The 19,538-nt window shown below is 44.1% G+C and overlaps 1 protein-coding gene across 1 annotated transcript; it reads right to left on the bottom strand.

Moving 5' to 3' along the window:
- Nucleotides 1–860: 860 nt before the first annotated feature.
- On the bottom strand, nucleotides 861–19,538 carry Kifbp (kinesin family binding protein). The gene is made up of 7 exons (XM_075980139.1): nucleotides 19,055–19,538; nucleotides 15,278–15,376; nucleotides 11,353–11,432; nucleotides 10,889–11,072; nucleotides 7,673–7,757; nucleotides 5,296–5,411; nucleotides 861–2,290 (listed from the first exon to the last, which is right to left on the bottom strand). The coding sequence occupies exons 1-7, from the start codon at nucleotides 19,466–19,468 to the stop codon at nucleotides 1,415–1,417; spliced, it is 1,854 nt and encodes a 617-aa protein (XP_075836254.1). The 5' UTR covers nucleotides 19,469–19,538; the 3' UTR covers nucleotides 861–1,414.

The following is a 19,538-nucleotide window of genomic DNA, read 5'->3' as shown; positions in this document are numbered from 1 at the left end:
ATGACAATTATGATGTGGTTTATAACTACAGTGGGACTCTTTGATGATAAACTATAGTCAGTAAAGTTTTCTATCTTAATGTTTCCTCACTGTGCAATGTTATTAAAGAAATATTCTTCTCTGAGGAAGGGGACTGAGAAAATGGGAGGGGGACAAGAGGAGGTAACAGGTGTGTGTATGATAGAAATACACTATATATGTATACAAAAATGTCAAAATGAAACCTATTATTATAAATAATTCATATATATTAATTAAACCATTAAAATATTCTTTGGCTCTGAATAAGCTAATACCTTTAAGGTGACAAAAATAAGACCAATTCACTGGCTCTTCTTCCTTGGTTCCCAGTACCCAAACAACAGTAACAACGTCTGGAACTCTAGTCCTAGGGGAATCGGATGCCCTCCACTGACCTCCAGAGACACTGCATACACATGATCCACGGACACACACTTGGCATATACACACACATAAAAATAAATCTTTTTTTTTTCCCAACAGGGTTTCTCAGCAGTTTTGGAGCCTGTCCTGGAACTCACTCTGTAGACCCGGCTGGCCTCAAACTCACAGAGATCCACCTGCCTCTGCCTCCCGAGTTCTGGGATGAAAGGCATGCACCACCAACACCTAGCGTAAATTTTTTTTTTTTTTTGGATTTTCGAGACAGGGTTTCTCTGTAGCTTTTTGGTTCCTGTCCTGGAACTAGCTCTTCTAGACCAGGCTGGCCTCGAACTCACAGAGATCCACCTGCCTCTGCCTCCCGGGTACTGGAATTAAAGGCGTGCGCCACCACCGCCCGGCTCTTTTTTTTTTTTTTTAAAGAACATTCTTACAAGAAAAAGGGGGCAACAGAAGTGTTTACTAGTTGAAACAAGTAAATTTATTAAGTGCAAAGCCTTTTGTCTTATAATTAAGATAAGCCATTTTACAACATTTTTACTTAAGTTTTTAGTATTTTCAAAAGGGAAGAATTTATCTAGGAGTTTAAGAAAGTATTTTACAGAGAATGACTATGGGAAATAACTTTCTCAAATCTGTCACAGTAGCAGGCTCCTATACCAAGTACACTGCCTCTTGTTGCTCCTGGTGCTAAACCCAACAAGTACCAGTCAACAGAGGACTTAGCAGTCAGAGATCATGGCAGGAAATGTTTGTGCTTAAACAGGAAAACAAGCGATGGAAAATTCAGAACACCTGTCACTTAGCAAGGCAATTACATAATTAGGTATAAATTATTAATTAATATTATGCTGCTTAAGGTCCTAGCATAGACTCAGGTTCCTGACTGCATCTGAAGCTCCGAGTGCATTCCTCTCGCTCTGGTGGTGAAGGCGATCACGGAGCTGGGCCTGGCTCACTATGGGGTGGAGGGGGAATGCTTCAGGTTGTGTTTCCTGTCCTTTGACAAGGCTTAAGTCAGGGCCATCTTGGCTCTGAACCGCTCCATTTTTGTTGGGAGAAGACTAACCATCTCTTTACTAAGTTCCAATTCAACTTCTATTTCTTGGGCAGCCTCGGGGTGAGTGTCACAGTAATCAACAATAAATCTGTAATGCTCCAAAGAGGTCGCCAAGTTTTCTAGCTCTTTCTTGGGGTCTGAAGTGATGATTCTGCCATAAAGACGAGCTACTCGGAACTTAGCTAACATGGCAGGGCGGAGAACGTCCTCCCCAATGTGCTCAGGAAAGACTTTATTCGGATCCCTCAGGGAGTCTAGGAAGAGCTGGTAGTACTTGAGTGCAGACTTATTCAGGCTATTGATCTTTTTCACAATGTGTGAGTCAGGATCCCTGAGCTTGTCGGCAATAGCAACCTTCAAATCCATCATGTCATAGTAAGTGTGTGCAATTTCAAACTGTATCTGCCTGTTGACCAACAGATAATACTGGGGGTTCAAGTCCACAATCAGGGGCTCTAGCATGGCAATTCTGCGTTTATGCATCTTGCATCGCCTCTCCATGTCAGTCTCAAAGAAAGCGAGCACCTTGAACAGAGCGCTGTGGTCTTGGACAACTTCAATATGATCAGTAACATACCCATCAATCTGGAAGAACTCTTTTGCCTCAGACACATAGTGTTGACCCAGTAGGAAAAGTTCCCTGGCTTCTTCAAAATCTAACGGCCTCAAGTATCTCACTTTCTCCTCCACTGCCGAGATGGCATCACACAGCTCTCCAGTTCCAAACTGCACAGCCCTTTTCCTGATGCTCTCCTCCTCATCAAGCTCCTTCTTCCGTAATGCTCTGAGTTCTGACTGTTTGTCCACATCAAGTTCTCCAATGTTGTCCTAAAAGGAGAAATCATAGTTAAATGTTGTCCTAAAAGGAGAAACCATAGTTAAGAGGATACTCATTTTCTGTCAACTAAAACTACAGAATAAACCTCAGCCAGCTGTGTGATGGAGCAGACCTGTAATGCCAGAAATCAGGAGGCAGAAGCAGGATTGCAGAATGGAGACCAGCCTGAGCTAAATGGCATTATTGCAAGCTGGCTGGGGATACACAGCAAGGCCCAGGCTTAATGAACAAAGAGTTGGGACTGAAGAAATGGCTTTTTTGCAGAAGCCCTAGGTTCAGTTCCCAGCACTCATGTGCTGGCTCACAACCATCTCTAAGTCCAATTCCAGAAGATCAGACGCCCTCTTTTAATCTCCATGGGCACCAAACACACACGTACACAGACATACAAAAACACTCATATATGTAAGATAGAATAAATAATCTTAAAACAATCACAAAACCTCACTTGGAAGGCAGAAGCAGGCAGACCCTCTGTGAGTTCAAGGCCAGCCTGGTCTACACAGGAGGCAACAGACAGACAGTCAACCTAAAAGTAAAATCTGACAGCGGGCGGATGACTCACATTTGTAATTACGGCACTCTACAGTTAGGCGAGAGATGGCTGGCTGCAAGCCTGAGGCCAGGGTGGGCTCCATAGAGAATCCCAGGCCAGCATATACTATATGGTGGTATCTGCCACCAGCCTTGACAACCTGAGATTGCTCCCTGGAACCCTCACAGTGGAAGAAACGGACAACGTCCTTTATGTTGTCCTTTATGTTGCATGTATGTATGTATATGGATACATACACAAATTCACTAATTAATTAAATGAAAAAAACCTATATTAAATAATCAAAGCGCAACAAGGTTGAAGCTTTTATTGTAATGTGGGTCCTGAGGATCGAACTCTTGGTGGCACCTTCACAGGCTGAGTCAGCTGACAGTCCTACCTTAGACACTCAGATACTTTCTTTTTGTGGTTTTTCGAGACAGGGTTTCTCTGTGTAGCTTTGGAGCCTGTCCCGGAACTCTCTCTGTAGACCAGGCTGGCTTCGAACTCAACAGAGATTAGCCTCTGGCTATCTACACTCGACTGTTGCATTAACTCTGTCCACACTTAACAACTGACTGACTATGTCTTGAGCCTACAAGATTTTGTCAGTTTGTAAGGTAATCCTGCAAAGACACAAAAATTAGTGAGAGTTACTTCCTGCCTTCAAGGACTTGCAGTCTAAACTAAATCAAGGGGCCAGGCGTGGTGGTGCATTCTGTGATCCTAGTACTAGGAAGGTTGAGGATGGAGGATTTACACAAGTCTGAGGCCAGGAAGGACTGCTTAAGTAAGCTCTGTACCGGACGGCACTAGCGCGAGATCCCCGTCTCAAAACAGGACCAAAACACAAAATCACAAACAGAAGGAGATAATAGATGAGATTGTTGATTCACGTATTGATTTGGTCATTTTAAATGACTAGGCCACCATAGCGCACCCAGACTTTACTTTCTTCCGATCTTTTTAAAGTTAACTTCATTTTTATCTTATATACATGGGTATTTTGCCTGTATGCATATCTGTGCACCAGGTTGGTGCCTGGTATCTGCGGGAAGATGATTATCAGATCCCTGATAGACGGTTGGGAGCTGCCATGTGGGTGCTGGCAACTGAACCCTGTTCCTCGGGAGGAGCAGCCGATGCTTTTAACTCCTGAGTCATTACCTGAGCCCCCTATTTGGTTTTTTGAGACAGGGTCTTACTATGTAGTTCTGGTTGCCTTGGAACTCACTAGGTAGACTAGACTGTCCTCAAACTCACAAAGATTTTCTTGGTTCTGCCTCCTGAGTGCTGGAATGTGCCACCATTCCCAGGTTATAAAACAGAATTTAAATGACTTTATGAAGTCAAAAGAAGAATATAGTATCTGTGGAGGATAAAGAATTATTCATTCAAGCCGGGCAGTGGTGGCACGTGCCTCTAATCGCAGCACTTGGGAGGCAGAAGCTGGCGGATCTCTTTGAGTTCAAGGCCAGTCTGGTCTACAGAGTGAGTTCCAGAACAGGCTCCAAAGCTACAAAGAAACCCTGTTTCGAAAAACAAAGCAAAAAAAAACCCCCAACTAATTGTTGAATGAATAATTCTTATATGCATGTTTTGTTTTGTTTTTTCAAGATAGGGTTTCTCTGTAGCTTTAGAGCCTACTCGCTCTGTAGACCAGGTTGGCCTCCAATTCACAGAGATCTGCCTGTCTCTGCCTTCTGAGTGCTGGGATTAAAGGAGAGAGCCACCACCGCCTGGCGAACAATTAGTTTTTTAAATACTCTCTTGGGACAATTATGTCACAATCTAAATATGATGCTGACCCCATCTCTCCACAGTCTAGTTAAAAGAATGTTTTCCAGAAAGCAGTGGTATTCTGTGTGGCCCTTACTAAGTGTAGTGCACACCCGTTATCCGGGTACTGTTATCCCAGGTGGCTGAGGGAGGAGCTGGTTTAAACTGTGGAGTGAGACTGTTAAAAATAATACACCTAGGGCTGAAGAGGTAGGTTAGTCAGGAGCGTGCTAGTCAAGAAAGTCTGGGGACCCAGATTGGATCCCTAGGGTCCATACAAAAGAGCTGAGGAAGGTGGCAAGCAGTACTTGGGGTTTTTTTGAGACAGAATTTCTCTGTGTTGCTTTGGAATATGTCCTTCCTGGAACTAGCTCTTGTAGACCAGAGCTCAAAGAGATCCGCCTGCCTCTGCCTCCCAAGTGCTGGGATTAAAGGTGTGCACCACCACCTAGTGGTGACAAGCACTTGTAACCTAAGTGCTGGCAGGGAAGAGACTGGTGCACCCCAGCAGCCTGCTGCCCTCTAGCCACATAATCTAATCACCAAGCACCAGGTCCAGTGAGAGATTCTATCTCAAAAAAACCAAGTTTATCCCCTGCACACACACAGGTACCTAAAACACACACACATACACACAATTTGCAAAAACCACAAAGCCAAAGGCAATTTCCATGTGCATACCTGCATGGAGAGCTGAGCGTTCTGCAGCAGCGTCAAGCAGTACTTGATCCAACATCGTGCTATCTCCCCTTTCCTTTGATGGTAAAGCTCCGGCACATCTCCTTCGGCTTCAGGATCTGAAAGCCCAGGCGGCCTGTCAGCTGGTCAGAGCTATCTGCGCTGCACACTGTCCTCTGTTCCTTCCCCTTCCCTGCTGTACAGCAGCAGACCCTCACTAAGCTGTGCGGCACTCGGGGCCGCGCCTGCAGAGCCTCACTGGGTTTCTTACGCTTTCTCTGCAGGTAAAAATCAAGGCTACAATGGATATTTACTTTTAAATAGTTTTTTCTTCATATAGCATGCTACTAAAATTCTGACCCTATCATTACCAACTCCTGAACTTAATTTCTAATACACCATTACACACAATTAAACAGCTATTTCCTATTTCAGCCATTCTTCTGGGAGAGGAAATATACTGTTTTAAATCCTTCCTATTATGAACAAGTCTAGGCTGCAGATTCCTATACATACATCTACCTAGAATCTGGACTGGTTTCCAGAAATGGAATTTACTAGGTTAAGCAGTTTACACAGCTTAAATTATTTTAAATAAAGCATGGGATAAAACTGGACTTTCTGAACATGGTGAACAATGAGGGCTGATGAGACGCCAAGGACAATGGCACGCAGTTTTGATCCTACTTAATGTGCTGGCTTTGTGGGAGCCTAGCCAGTTTGGATGTTCACCTTCCTAGATATGGACGGAGGGGGGAGGACCTAGGACTTACCACAGGGCAGAAAACCCTGACTGCTCTTTGGACTGGAGAGGGAGGGGGAAAGGAGTGGGGGGAGGGGGAGAAGGGTGGGAGGAGGGGAAGAAGGGTGGGAGGAGGGGGAGGGAAATGGGAGGCTGGGAGGAGGTGGAAACTTGTTTTTTTTTCTCCTTTTCTCAATTAAAAAAATTATTTTAAATAAAAATTGACAAATTATTTCTGGCAAATGTCATATCCAACAATGTTTTTGTATTCTGAAAGAAATCATGTGGAAAACATGGACACTGTCGTTTTCACCTTTCTCCCCGACCCCTCCCAGCCTGGGACCAGCTTGCCTAGCACACACAAGGCCCTTGCTTCAATGCTGCATCACATACACACAAACATGCAATCAAACAAAACCCCTATGGTGAAGAAAGACAGTGTGAGGAGACAGCCCTTACATAAGTAGTATCCTGACCAAAATCTCAATCATGGTAGAAGGAAATATCGCACAAACCCTAAGTAATAGGAATCCTACATAGTAACCAGCCTATGGCCTTCAAAAGACACGATGAAAGGGCAGAGGCCAGCAACTGCCCCAGAGGACAGGAGGACTAAAGCGACCCCACAGCTGAAGGCAATGTGCAATCCTGAGCTGTACAACAGAGATGGGAAAAGCTTCCCTAGGAAGGACATTAGAGGACAGCTGACAACAGAAACATTCACTGCAGACAGGAGGACTGTCGTGGTGCTGCCTTTCCTGAAGCTGCTAACGGTCCCATATGAAGGGGGGGAGGGAGAGGGAGAGAGAGAGAGAGAGAGAGGGAGAGAGGGGGGGAAGAGGGAGAGGGAGGGAGAGAGGGGGGGGAAGAGGGAGAGGGAGGGAGAGGGAGAGAGAGAGAGAGAGAGAGAGAGAGAGAGAGAGAGAGAGAGAGAGAGAGAGAGAGATTTCTTTTTTTCATGATAGGGTCTTATGCTATTGTCTGAGTTGACCTGAAATTTGTTACATAACCCAAGCTGGCCTAAAACTTGTGGCACTCCTCCTGCCTCAGTCTCTGGAGTACTGGAATTCCAGGCATGAGTCATTATGTCTAATTGAAGATATTCTAATTCTTAGGAAACGATGTACTGAAGTATTACAGTCGAAAGATGTCTATAAAAACTCATCTTAAATGGGTCAGAAAAAAATGAATAGAGAATCACAAATATTGAAAATGATGCATTTAGAGGAAGGCATATGGAATTCTGTTCTTACAACTTTTCTAAAGCTTACAAGAGTTTCAAATCTAAGGGCTTTGTGGTTAAGAGTTCTTGCTACTTTTGCAGAGGACCCTAGCTCCATTCCCAGAACCCACACTGTGGCTCACAACCATCTAACTTCGGTTGAATGGAATGAGATACCCTCTTCTGATCTCTGCAGGCATCATGCACACATGTGGCACACACACCCCTGCAGACAGAGCACTCACACACATACACTCAGAATTCACACAGGTTTGAGGTTATATAGAAGCCGGGTATGGCACACTTGTCATTACAGTGCTTAGAAAGCTACAGTGGGAGGACACTGAGTTCAAGATCAGCATGGACAAGACTGTCATAGTGAGAAACTGTATCATGAGATGCACACACAAACTTACTGTCTTCTGTAGCTGGGATCTTTCCAGTTTGACCAAAAATAACATTAGCTGCAGACAGACAATGCCTGGCTTCCATAAAGCAGAGCTGTTGGGAAAATAAGCACAAGAAAATCTAACTATGACAAAGTCTTGTTTACAATAACAGTTCTATTAACATAGCTGTACTATCAGGAAAATGACCCCTCTAAAGGGACCCAGCAGCGCTGCTATGGAGAACAGCATTATCTGGTACTCTGTATCCACTCTGTCAGAGGACTGAGGGCTCATTCCTGCCTTTTAAAACCTTTGGAGGGAGGCGACATGACAAGGAGGCTTCCCATCAAGTTTTTAAGTCAAGGGATTTCTACAAATGAACTTATGGAACTACTTCGTCAATACTCACAAGGAATTCAAGATTCAAATCTGGGCATAGAAAACTTCTCCAACACTTCAAGAACATCTCTGTGTTAAACACAAATACCTGTCATCTGTCATTCAAAATGCGGGATCTGGCAGAATCAAGTTAAAGTTTATCTTCTGAACGGAAGAGAATGTGCTTCCTATCAGTTAGTTTGAAAGACTGATGTGGTTGATAGAATTTCAATAGTAATACACCTTGCCTCCACACTGAATTCGGAGCTCTTGTAAAGAATAGTTTGGTACCATGGGTATCAATAGACCAGCAGCATCCATACCTGCACATGTTGGTATGAAGTCCAACCATAAGACAGTTACAGCTCACATGAAGAAACATTCTTGGCCCTCTACAGTGTCTTACCCATTATTACCACTTTAGCTCTGTCTAGACTGTCTTCTTATGAGCAGTCACTGCTGAAGACAGAGACAGCCTTGTGCTCTGTGGGTAGCACGTTAACATGGGACTTGAAGAGCAGCAAGACCGAAGAAGATGGAGATGGTAACAATACAAATAACATCACTTTCTGTTTTTGTTTGTTTTTTGCATAGTCCAGGATTGAACCCAGGGTCTCCTGCATAGTAGACAAGCACCCTATTGACTAAACTTCATTTTCTTTTTCTTTCTTTCTTTTTTAAAGATTTATTTATTTATTATGTATACAGTGTTCAGCCTCCATGTATGCCTGCAGGCCAGAAGAGGGCACCAGATCTCATTACAGATGGTTGTAAGCCACCATGTGGTTGCTGGGAATTGAACTCAGGACCTCCGGAAGAGCAGTCAGTGCTCTTAACCTCTGAGCCATCTCTCTAGCCCCTAAACTCCATTTTCAACCCATTTGTGGGGACAGATATTTCTGGAGTGACTAAGATATAACATCACTTTTTTTTTTTTTTTTTTTTTTTTTGGTTTTTCAAGACAGGGTTTCTCTGTAGCTTTGGGGCCTGTCCTGGAACTAGCTCTTGTAGACCAGGCTGGCCTCGAACTCACAGAGATCCGCCTGCCTTTGCCTCCCAAGTGCTGGGAGCATGCATGCGCCACCACTGCACGGCTGAACATCACTTTCAAACATGGTTTAAATCTCTTTTTTTGTGACAGAACTTAGCTGGTTGTGATGTGGACCAAAAAAAAGAAAAAGGAAAAAAAAAGGTGTGGTGCAGGAGAGACTCACCTGCTGTATTATGAATATCCATGGAGTTTTAGGTGTTAGTTAAAACCATACTGAACAAGGAAATGTAAAGTGTTAAATGGAGGCCACTAGTTAGTTCCTGGCTGCTTAGCCCCAAAATAATCACACAGAAACTATATTGATTAAATCACAGCTTGGCCTATTAGTTCTAGCTTATTAGCTAACTCTTACATATTAATCTAACACATTTCTAGTAATCTGTGAATCACCACATGGCTGTGGCTTACTGGCAAAGTTCCAGCATCTGTCTTCAGTGGGGCTACATGGATTCTCTCTAACTCCACCCTTCTTTCTCCCAGCATTCACTTTAGTTTTGACTGCCTAGCTCTTTCTGCCCTGCTCTGCTACAGGGTCAAAGCAGTCCTTTATTAGCCAATGATAGTCACAACATACAGAGGGGAATCCCACATCAGGAAAGTTACTAAATGGAGCACACAATGGAACTTCAACAGCTGGAGGGAAGGAGCTGACAGAGGGGCCCCTTGATGACCATGCTGAAATGGAGTCACAGGAGTTCAGTTTGAATGCAAAAAGTCTTACTTCCGTGCTTGATCCTAAACCAAACTCCTAGAAGCGATGCCGCAGTCAACACTGCCCTTTCTCTCCCAATAGTGTTTCTGAGTGACACTGTGTGGGACAACACTGTAAACACAGGGCATGTTTACAGAACCAGCTAGCAGGCATAGTAAGGAAAAGGCTGAGGGGAAGGCAGCAGGCTATCAGAGGAGCAAGAGGGATGCTGATGGGCTAAGAATTTCCAAATGTCGGCGCTCTGGGAACCAGAGCTCCAAATAGCAATAGTTTCTGTGCCGGACATGGTGGCACATGCTTTAGCCACGGTATTCGGGAGGCAGAGGCAGGCAGACACCTCTGAGTTCCAGGCCACCCTGGTCTATATAGCAACTTTCAAGCCAGCCAGGAATACACAGCGACACCCTGCCTCCAAAAAACAGTGGTGGGGGGGAGAGGTTAGTATTAGAAACTAAAGTACTGAAAAAAAAATGAGTGTATGCAAAATACAACTCAACGCTAACAAGCAGCCTGAGGTTCAAACTTGTCTCTATGTGACAGTTCAGAAGGGTGCCATAAAACCTGGAACTCTAGGTCTCAGCACACAGTCCCAACATCAAAAGTGATTATTAGAGAGCAGCTAATTCTGAACAGCAACTGAAACACACCGCATGCTTTTATCAAAGCCCACATTTAACCGTCAACTTCCTCAGACAAATTCTCACAGTTTTGAGATTAGCATTACATGAAGATAAAGTTGTATCCATAACAAGATAAAAATCTGCAATTTAAGATACCACACAGCAAGAGTGAAATGAAAAGTGTGCTAACAGCCAGGCAGAACTGATATTAGGTCCCTGTCATGGAGGGCTAGCAGCATGTTAAAGACTCAACGGTAAGGGAAGGGTAAAGATCAAGATCAAAATGTATGGCATGAAATTCTCAAACAAACAGAAACTTATTTTTAAAGATTCAAAAGTATTCGTGGAACAAAGTACTCCAATACTGTTTTGCCAAAGCAGCTGGCTGCATTCTACACCAAGTTTTAAACAACAAATAGCAGCTACCTGCTTTTACGGCACTCACTGCTGGCCTTGCTGGATTACTACTTTGGGACACTGACCTTATTGATGTAGAACTGGGACAGGGTGGCAGCGTTGATGGCCCACTCCAGGGGATGGTAAGCATTGTGCTCGAGCTGGCGTTTGAGTGTGCTGTGGCAATAATGAGCAGCTTTCTCGAACATTTCCATGTGCTGGTAGACTTGAGCCAGGTAATACAAGTTATGAGTATAAACCTTCTCAAATCTGTGAAGTAAAACAGTGACTTACACAACCATTTACAATTTAGAAGGAAATTTCAGATATTTGAGTTGAGCCCTTGGCTCTATCTGACAAACAAGGAAACTGAGTCTCAGAGTTGAACAAAGTCATGTAACTTGGAAGTGACAATGGAGGTTTTCTGTACATAGAATCCTCACTGTACCCTGGAGGAGGAGTGCCGTGCAGCAGCAAACAGCATGTGTGCACCCCAAGCAAGGACCCAGCCAGACTGCGGGACACGCCTGTGGGCTCAATGAAGACCAACCTTTTTGATCTCTCTTGCTCGGTGAGTCTCTCTTCTTCAGGAAGGAAATGCTCCGTCGGGTCAAGAGGCGGGCTCCCAATCTGTGGTTAAAGAGCAGACAGCTCTTCAGCTTCTGAACGCAAACCCCAAGCGCTCTCTTGTGGCGGGTCTGCAGAAATGACCTTCGTCTGAGGTAGCCTCAGCATGGAACTGCAACTCAGGCTGGTACGTGCATATATTATTTTTTAAAGACATGGTCTTGTTGTTGGAGAGACAGCTCAAAGATTAAGAACACTGGCTGCTCTTCAGAGGACCCAGCTTCAATTCCCAGCACCAACATGACAGCTCACAACTGTAACTCCAGTTCCAGGGAATCTGGCTCCCTCGCAGACACACATGTGGGCAAAATACCAGTGCACATTTAAAAAAGAAAAGAAAAGAAAATGAAAAAGAAAAAGACAGTTCTCCCTTTGCAGATCAAGCTCGCTTAGCACTCACTGTGCGCTGTGTGGCCCAGGGTAGTCTCAGAGTCCAACCACTACTGTCTCTGTATTCTGAATGCCAGAATTATAGGTGTAGGCCACCAAACCTCACTTTAGTTGAATAATGAAGTATTTTGAATTTTGTTTTGTCTATTAAAAAGTCTCTTTTAAAAACCTACATAAGTTTAGAGGGAAAAAAAGAAAGGGAGAAATTATACAATTATGTTATGATCTCAAAAATAAATTAAAAAATGAAAAAAAAAACATCTTACTACCAAGCCTGACCACCTGAGTTTGATCCCCAGAGCCCACACGGCGGAAAAAAGAGAACCCACTATAACGTGCGATGCGCGTGCACACACACACTCAAATAAGTAACTATAATAAGACAAAATATGCATAAAAATAGTGATTTCTATCTTCTAAGGTAACAGTTCAAACTGCCACTACTAATGAAAATCAACTCAGGGAAACAAGCAAAGTGGTTTTTTTGTTTGTTTTGTTTCTAAGACAGTGTGTCTCCTGTGTGTAGCCCTGGCTGTCTTGGAACTCGCTCTGTAGCCTGGCCTCCCACTCAGAGATATGTTAAGGATTAACATGACTTTTCAGCAACTAAATAAGAAGCAGGGATCAATCACACTGCTTACTGTCTTAGGAAAGCCAACCTCATACACCGTTTCCTTGTCTATGAAAAGCAGGCAGTTACAGCACCTATCCTCCCTCATAAGGCTTTCAGGGTGACAGTGTTACTCTCCACAAATCCATTATTACATGAAGGCTTCTGTCTGGACATAAATGTTGACCCTTTATGAGGACAGTCCCAACTACAAGTTCATCCTTGCATCTTCCTATATCATTTTTGTGGTGCTTGGGAATGAACCCAGAGTCTAGCACATGCTAAGCACATTGTCTATTCCTTGAGCTTTGCCTCCAACCTCATCTTTGCTTTTAACTGAACGCATCAAGTTCCCAAGCACAGCAATACTTCCTAGAGAGAATCTGTCCCAGTGAGCTCTGGTTGTCAACCTGACACAGCACAGTCATTTGCACGAGCAATTGGATGGATCAGATTGGTCTGCAGGTGATTATGTTGATTACTAATTGATAATAGGAGGGTCCAATCCACTGTGGGATAAACCATCCCCTGGCCAAATGGTCCTGAAGGCTAGCTGAACAAGCTAGTAAACAGCATTTTACCGTGGCTTCAAGTTTCTGCTTGAGTTCACGCCCTGACTTCCCTTAGCGATGGAACGTGGAAGTGTAAAAACCAATAAATTCTTTCCTCCCCTCAGTTTCTTTTAGTCAAAGGGTTTTTATTCTTTAAAGATTTATTTATTTGGGATGGAGAGATGGCTCAGCAGTTAAGAGTACTGACCGCTCTTCCAGAGGATCCTGATTTGATTCCCAGCGCCCACATGGCAGCTCACAACTGTCTGCAATTCCAGTTTCAGGGGACCCGATTCCCTCACACAGACATACATGTCAATGCACATAAAACAAAAATAAATTATAGCCAGGTGGTAGTGGCGCACGCCTTTAATTCCAGCACTCAGGAGGCTGAGTTTGAGCCCAGCATGGTCTACAAGAGCTAGTTCCAGGACAGGCTCCAAAGCTAAAAAAAAATTATTTGTTTATTATGTATACAGTGTTCTGTCTGCAGGCTAGAAGAGGGGACCAGATCTCATTACAGATGGTTGTGAGCCACCATGTGGTTGCTGGGAATTGAACTTAACCTCTGAGCCATCTCTAATTTACTTATATACATGAATGATAAATGACTTAATTCCCATTAGCTAGAGAGGGGAAAGCCTTCTGAATCACCTTCAGGATTGTTGAGAGTCTCTGAAGAGGGCCTGTCTGCTGTTTGCCTTGGCTTTGCGTCCCAACTTAAGTCTTTACTCTGCAGTTGTAATGTGGTTGGTGTTTATGTCATGCTGCAATAAAAAACTAAAAAATATATCCTAGACATATATATTCTGCTTCTTCTTCAGAGATGTTCATCTGCATGAGCTGCATTTCAGACGTGGGGGAATATCATCAGGAAAAACATGGCCCTGAAGCAGGTCTCAGAACATGGTCATCACAGCAGCAGCATAAATGTCACCTTGTTAAAAGCGCACTCTCAGGCCACAGCCCAGAACAGCCGCAGATGGCCCAGAAGCCTGGTCTGTTGAGACTTTGGTTTTGGTTTAGACAGAGTCTTGCTGGTCTTGAACTCAAGCTCCTCCCTCAACTTCCAAGTTGCTGGGAACACAGGAACCTACATGGCCTACTGAGGCTTCACAGGTCCCTCGGGTGACTCTGATGTGCACACCACAGCAGCAAAACACAGCCACAAAGATTTCAGATGTATTATTGAGTTTCAGATATAGTGTATAGCTGCTTTCCTTCAAAGTACTGTCTTCAGTGAAAAAAATACAATCAGTAGTCTATATCCAAAACTGAGCTGGAGATGGCTCAGTGGTTAAGAGAACTGGCTGCTCTTGCAGAGATCAGGCTGGGTTCAGTTCCCAGCACCCACAGAGTGGTTCCAAAACTATCTACAACTCCAGTTCCGAGGAGTCTGATGCCTTCTGACTTCTAAGGCATGCATGTAGTACACATATATGCATACAGCAAACACTCATATACACAAGAGGAAATAAATCTAAAATAAATTAATACGAAAATATTCAAATGGTATGTTTGGATAAACAGAGTATTTCCTTTATGATTATATTAAGACCATCTTTGCCATTATGCTCTACCGAGGATTACTTTTAAGAACCTCAGTCTTCAATATGCAGTAATTTCAGACAGCTTTAAAAAGAAATTCCCCAGGGGAGGTGGGGGTGCTGGAGAGATGGCTCAGTGGTTAAGAGCGCTGCCTGCCCTTCCAAAGGTTCTGAGTTCAATTCCCAGCAACCACGTGGTGGCTTACAACCATCTGTAATGGGGTCTGGTGCCCTCTTCTGGCCTGCAGACATACACACAGACAGAATATTGTATACATAATAAATAAATAAATTTTTTTTAAAAAAAGAAAGAAATTCCCAGGTATACTGAAAAATTATCATGAATGGAAAATTCTCGTGTGTACATGCATGCATGTTGCATGTGCTTGTGGAAGACAAAGGTCAACTTCACGAGTTCCCCAGAAGCAACACCTTGCTTTTTTTGTGCCAGGGTCTCTCATTGGCTTGGGAATTGCTGACTTGGCTAGGCTGGCTGGCCCCCAAGCTCGAGAGTCACCTGTCCCTGAGTCCCCAGCACTAGCATTACAAGCATGCACGACAACACCCAACACCCAGCTCTTTATGTGGGTTCTGGGGGTCAAAGTCAGGTCTTCATGCTTGCATGGCAAGCACTTTATAAAGGAAGCCATCCCTTAATAATTAATAATAATTCCTGTGAATAAGGAATTCTGGTATTAATTCATGATTAGTTCACTGTCAATGTGAATTTTTGTCTGCCACGTAACATACCTCTTTCATGTACTGATTGTACAGTGCTTCTGATGACTCCAGGTAGGACCGTGCAGTTTCAATCTCTTCTCTCTCAGACCACAGGATGCCCAGGTTATTCTGAAAAGCAAGGAACGGGAAGACAGTCATTGAATATATCCAATTAAAAAGACTCATAGTTTCAAAGCCAGTATTTCCTGACAAAATGGCAGTGGGTTTTTATTAATACGGCCCTCTTTGTTTTTGCCACTTTGCTTCCTGTTCATGAGCTGAAGTCCTGCTCTGTTGGGCTACAACAGCCAGAGTCCATGTGGCTGAGCAAAGTTGGATGAAATCTTCCAAAACAAGCCATTCCTCCCTTTGAGTGCCTATGCCAAGAATACTGGTCACAGTTACAAAAAAATTACCTAACACAAACCTATAAATGAATGCCAGGATAATGACCTCTTCATATATGATCATACTTGAGACTCCTTTTAAAACTATTAGTTCCCAAGGTTATTTTTAAATTTCTAAAAATATTGTAACTAGTTAAGTCTTATGTACAGGACAACTACTAATATAACTTATGAGGTGTATGTGTATATGCATTTTTTAGGTTTCTTGTTGCTTTATAGAGGTTCTCACTATATAGTCCTGCCTGTTCTAAATCTTCTATATAGACACTGGCCTGAAACTCACAGAAGTCCGCCTGCCTCAGTTTCCTGAGTGCCGTGATTAAAGGTGTGTGATATCACCCTTGGCTCTGTGTAACCCAAGTACAACAGATTTACCTTACTGTTTCTTGCTTTGTTGAACTGGGCTCTCAGGTATACAAGGATTAGATTGGCCAACAATGCTATTTGATGATTTCTTTTTAATTTTATGTTTAAGGGTATTTTGCCTGCATGCATGTGGAAGATAAAAGAGGGTGTGGGATCCCCCGGGATTGGAGTTAGAGATGACTGTGAGCCTCTATATGGGTGCTGGGAATCCTATCTCCATTCTCTGGAAGAGTGGCCAGGGCTCTTAACCTCTGAGCCATCTCTCCAATCCTGGTGAGGAGACATTCTTATTTCAGGTATACCAAGTTGTCAAACTTGTACCTTAAAATCAATAAAATACAGTATATACTGCAGACAGACTCTTTATATTATGTACGGGTTCCATGATACTGAAATAGTGGAATAACTTTAATGTTTAAGGTTTAAAACCCTTTCAAAAAGCTGTGTGTTAATTTCCATTTATCATGTGCATGTGTGTAGGTGTGTTTGCACTGGATGTGCATGCAGAGGGCTACACACAGTAGTTGGTTCTCCACTTTCAACACGTGGGTCCTGGGACTGTACTCAAGATGTTAGGGTTAGCAAAAAGCACCTTCACCCCAAGACATCTCTCCAAGCCCTCCAAAGGTTTTAACCCTTGGAAAACTTGCCAGGTTGACTTCCTTGTTGTTGTGCCAAAGGGCCCCAACAAAAACAACTGTTCAAATACAGGGTTTATTTCGGATCACACTTTGGAGAGATGTCATGGACAGCACAGGGCCCGGAGTGTGATGTGGCTGGTCTCACTGAATCCACACTTGGTACAGAAAAAAATGTTGGCATTTCCCAAGAGATGCTGCCATCCACAGCTAAGTGAATCTCTTTGGAATACCCTCACAGATGTAGCCAAAGAGGCTTCTCTAGGTGATTTCTACTCCAGTCAAGCTGCCAGTGCAGAACCACCACCACACAGGGTTCAAGTGTAACTCGGTAATTGCTGAAGTGGGTTTTGGTTGTTGTTGCTGTTTTCTTGCTTTTCCTTTTGGTTTTTAGAGACAGTTTTTCTCTGTATAGCCCTGGATGTCCTGGAACTCACTATATAGACTAGACTGGCCTCAAATTCACAGAGATCCTCCTGCTATTGCCTACCAGGTGCTGGGATTAAAGGTATGTGTTGACAACAGCTGGCTTAAGTGTTCAAACTGAACATCTTATAAATTTCTTTAACTCACTCATGTATGAACAAACATGTAAAATGTCCCTGTCTGTACCACCTACTGGAGCTGTAAGTAGCAAGCAAAAAAGTATAGGTAGTGCTTGTTATTATTATTACTAATACTATTGCTATTATTAGACCTTTAATTTTATTGAGCCATGATAAAAGAATATGACATACAATTTCTTTCTAAGTTTTGAGACTTTCCCTTAAGGCCTACCTACTCAATCAATTTTAGTCAATATTCCCTGGTTCACATATATGAGCACAAGTGGACTGTATGTAGGATGAAAATATCTGAAAGCCTAAGAGACTAACCTGGCACCAGGGAGTCAGATGTTATTTGTATATTTTTCTTCCAGAGTGTGCAGATAAAACCTGGAGCACTAGGTAAATGTTCTACCACTGAGCTACACCCAAGGGCATGGAAACTTTTACCCACTATTTGAGTTTTGTTTTTTGGTTTGTTTTGGTTTTTTTTTTTTGGATTTTTTCGAGACAGGGTTTCTCTGTAGCTTTTGGTTCCTGTCCTGGAACTAGCTCTTGTAGACCAGGCTGACCTCAAACTCACAGAGATCCACCTGCCTCTGCCTCCCGAGTGCTGGGATTAAAGGCGTGCGCCACCACCGCCCGGCCACTATTTGAGTTTTGAAGTGTTAGGTTCCTCAAAGCAGAATTGTCAGACTTGCTTCTTAATAAGCCATGCACCCTATAAATGAGACAAAGTATTGTAAGAGGATGTTTCCTGTTCCAACTGCCCAGTCCCAAATAACCAAATCAAAGAATGAATATGAATTATAAATGCTCGGCCAACAGCTCAGGCCTATTACTAACTAGCGCAGACATTTAAATTAACCCATTTCTACTAATCTATCTATTGCCACGTTGCTCGTGACTTGTTACCTCATTTCTACACATTCTGCTTTCTCTGCAGCTGAATGGCTAGTTAGCGTCTCTCTGACTCCTTCCTTTTTCCCCAGGCATCCTCAGTCTGATTGCCTGCTTTTTGCCTGGCTCTCAGGCAATTAGTCTTTTAGTAACAATAAGTATAATTCACAGTGTGGTGTTATAAAACAATGACAGTTGGAAGGAGAGATCAGTTTGGACCAAGGAACATTACTAAAACAAGAGTCAGTCATGGTGGCCCATTCCTGTAAGTAAGCTGAGGGGGGAAAGATCATGGGTTAAGGCCAGCCTGGGCTACAAAACAAGACCCTGTCTGAAAGTAAAAAGGGAGGGAGGATTCTAGTACTCAAGGAGACAAGAAGATAAAGGTCAGCATTGGACACATGAAGCCCTGTGTAAACACAAACAAAAAAAAATAGTTACTAAAAGGAGATCTTGAGACACATTATGAGGAATAGGTGGGAATTCCTTGCTGACCCAACAAAACAATGTGATTAAGAGTGGAGTTGAAGATTTGGGACATTTTATTTTGAACCAAGATTGGATTATTGCCATCCATTGTCATTTTCATTCGAGACAAGTTGGATTTTTCTTACTAGAATGAAACTGGGCTGGCCAAGGGGTTGGAAAAGCACAGCCGCTATCGTTCTGCCCAGGACTAAGGAAGGCAGCAAGTGAGGCTGAAGAGGGAGCTGAGAGAGCAGAGGGAGTTGGCAGGCAGATGGTGAGTAGGTGTTAAGATAAATGAAGAGAGACTAAGCTTCACTCTGTAGCCCAGGCTAGCCAGGAACTCGTAGCAATTCTCCTGCCGCTGCCTTCCAAGTGCTGGGATTCCAGGCCCGGGGTTCTGTGATACTGAGGACTGAACCAACTAAGACAACCCCAGCCAGGAGGGGCTTTTGGACGCGAGTGAGCTCCGCCTCGGCATCTCACCTGCGCCTGGATGTAGAGAGACACGCAGCCAAGCGACAGGCGGAAGGGGCGCAGCAGCGACAGGCACCTGACCAGATGCTCCTCTCCAGCAGACAGTTCCTCTGTGTCGATGTGGTTCACGCCAAGGTGGAACTCGATCACCGCGAGCCGCAGCGCCCGCTGCTCCCCCGGGCCCTCGGCGTCCCGCGGCTCGGCCGCGCCCAAGGCCTGGTCCCCCGGCCCATCGTCGGCAGCCCGCTCGTCGTCGTCCTCGGGAGCCGGGCCCAGAAGAGCACGCACCTCCTCCAACAGCGCGCGCGCGCTGTATTTAGATTTGTACGGCTCCTTCTCCGGATTCTTGTGCAGCTCCACCCGTGACAGGGCCAGCGCCGCCTGGAACTTTTCCCGGATCTCTGGTCCAAGGGAGCCCGCCATCGCGGCCTGAGCAGACGGCCACCTTCCTGCCAGAGGACCAGACACCGGAGGCCTCCGCGTTGCGACACTT

Source organism: Microtus pennsylvanicus, chromosome 7 (assembly GCF_037038515.1).
Source record: "Microtus pennsylvanicus isolate mMicPen1 chromosome 7, mMicPen1.hap1, whole genome shotgun sequence".
NCBI classification, from domain to species: Eukaryota; Metazoa; Chordata; class Mammalia; order Rodentia; family Cricetidae; genus Microtus; species Microtus pennsylvanicus.
This window is presented reverse-complemented; position numbering and strand designations above follow the sequence as displayed.

Coding starts and splice junctions, on each gene's coding strand:
- Kifbp (XM_075980139.1), bottom strand. CDS start 19,468: ATGGCGGGCTCCCTTGGACCAGAGATCCGGGAAAAGTTCCAGGCGGCG. Junction 11,073..11,352: donor GAGCAAGAGAGATCAAAAAG/GTTGGTCTTCAT, acceptor TTTACTTCACAG/ATTTGAGAAGGTTTATACTC. Junction 5,412..7,672: donor GATCCCAGCTACAGAAGACA/GTAAGTTTGTGT, acceptor CTGGGCTTTCAG/ATCCTGAAGCCGAAGGAGAT.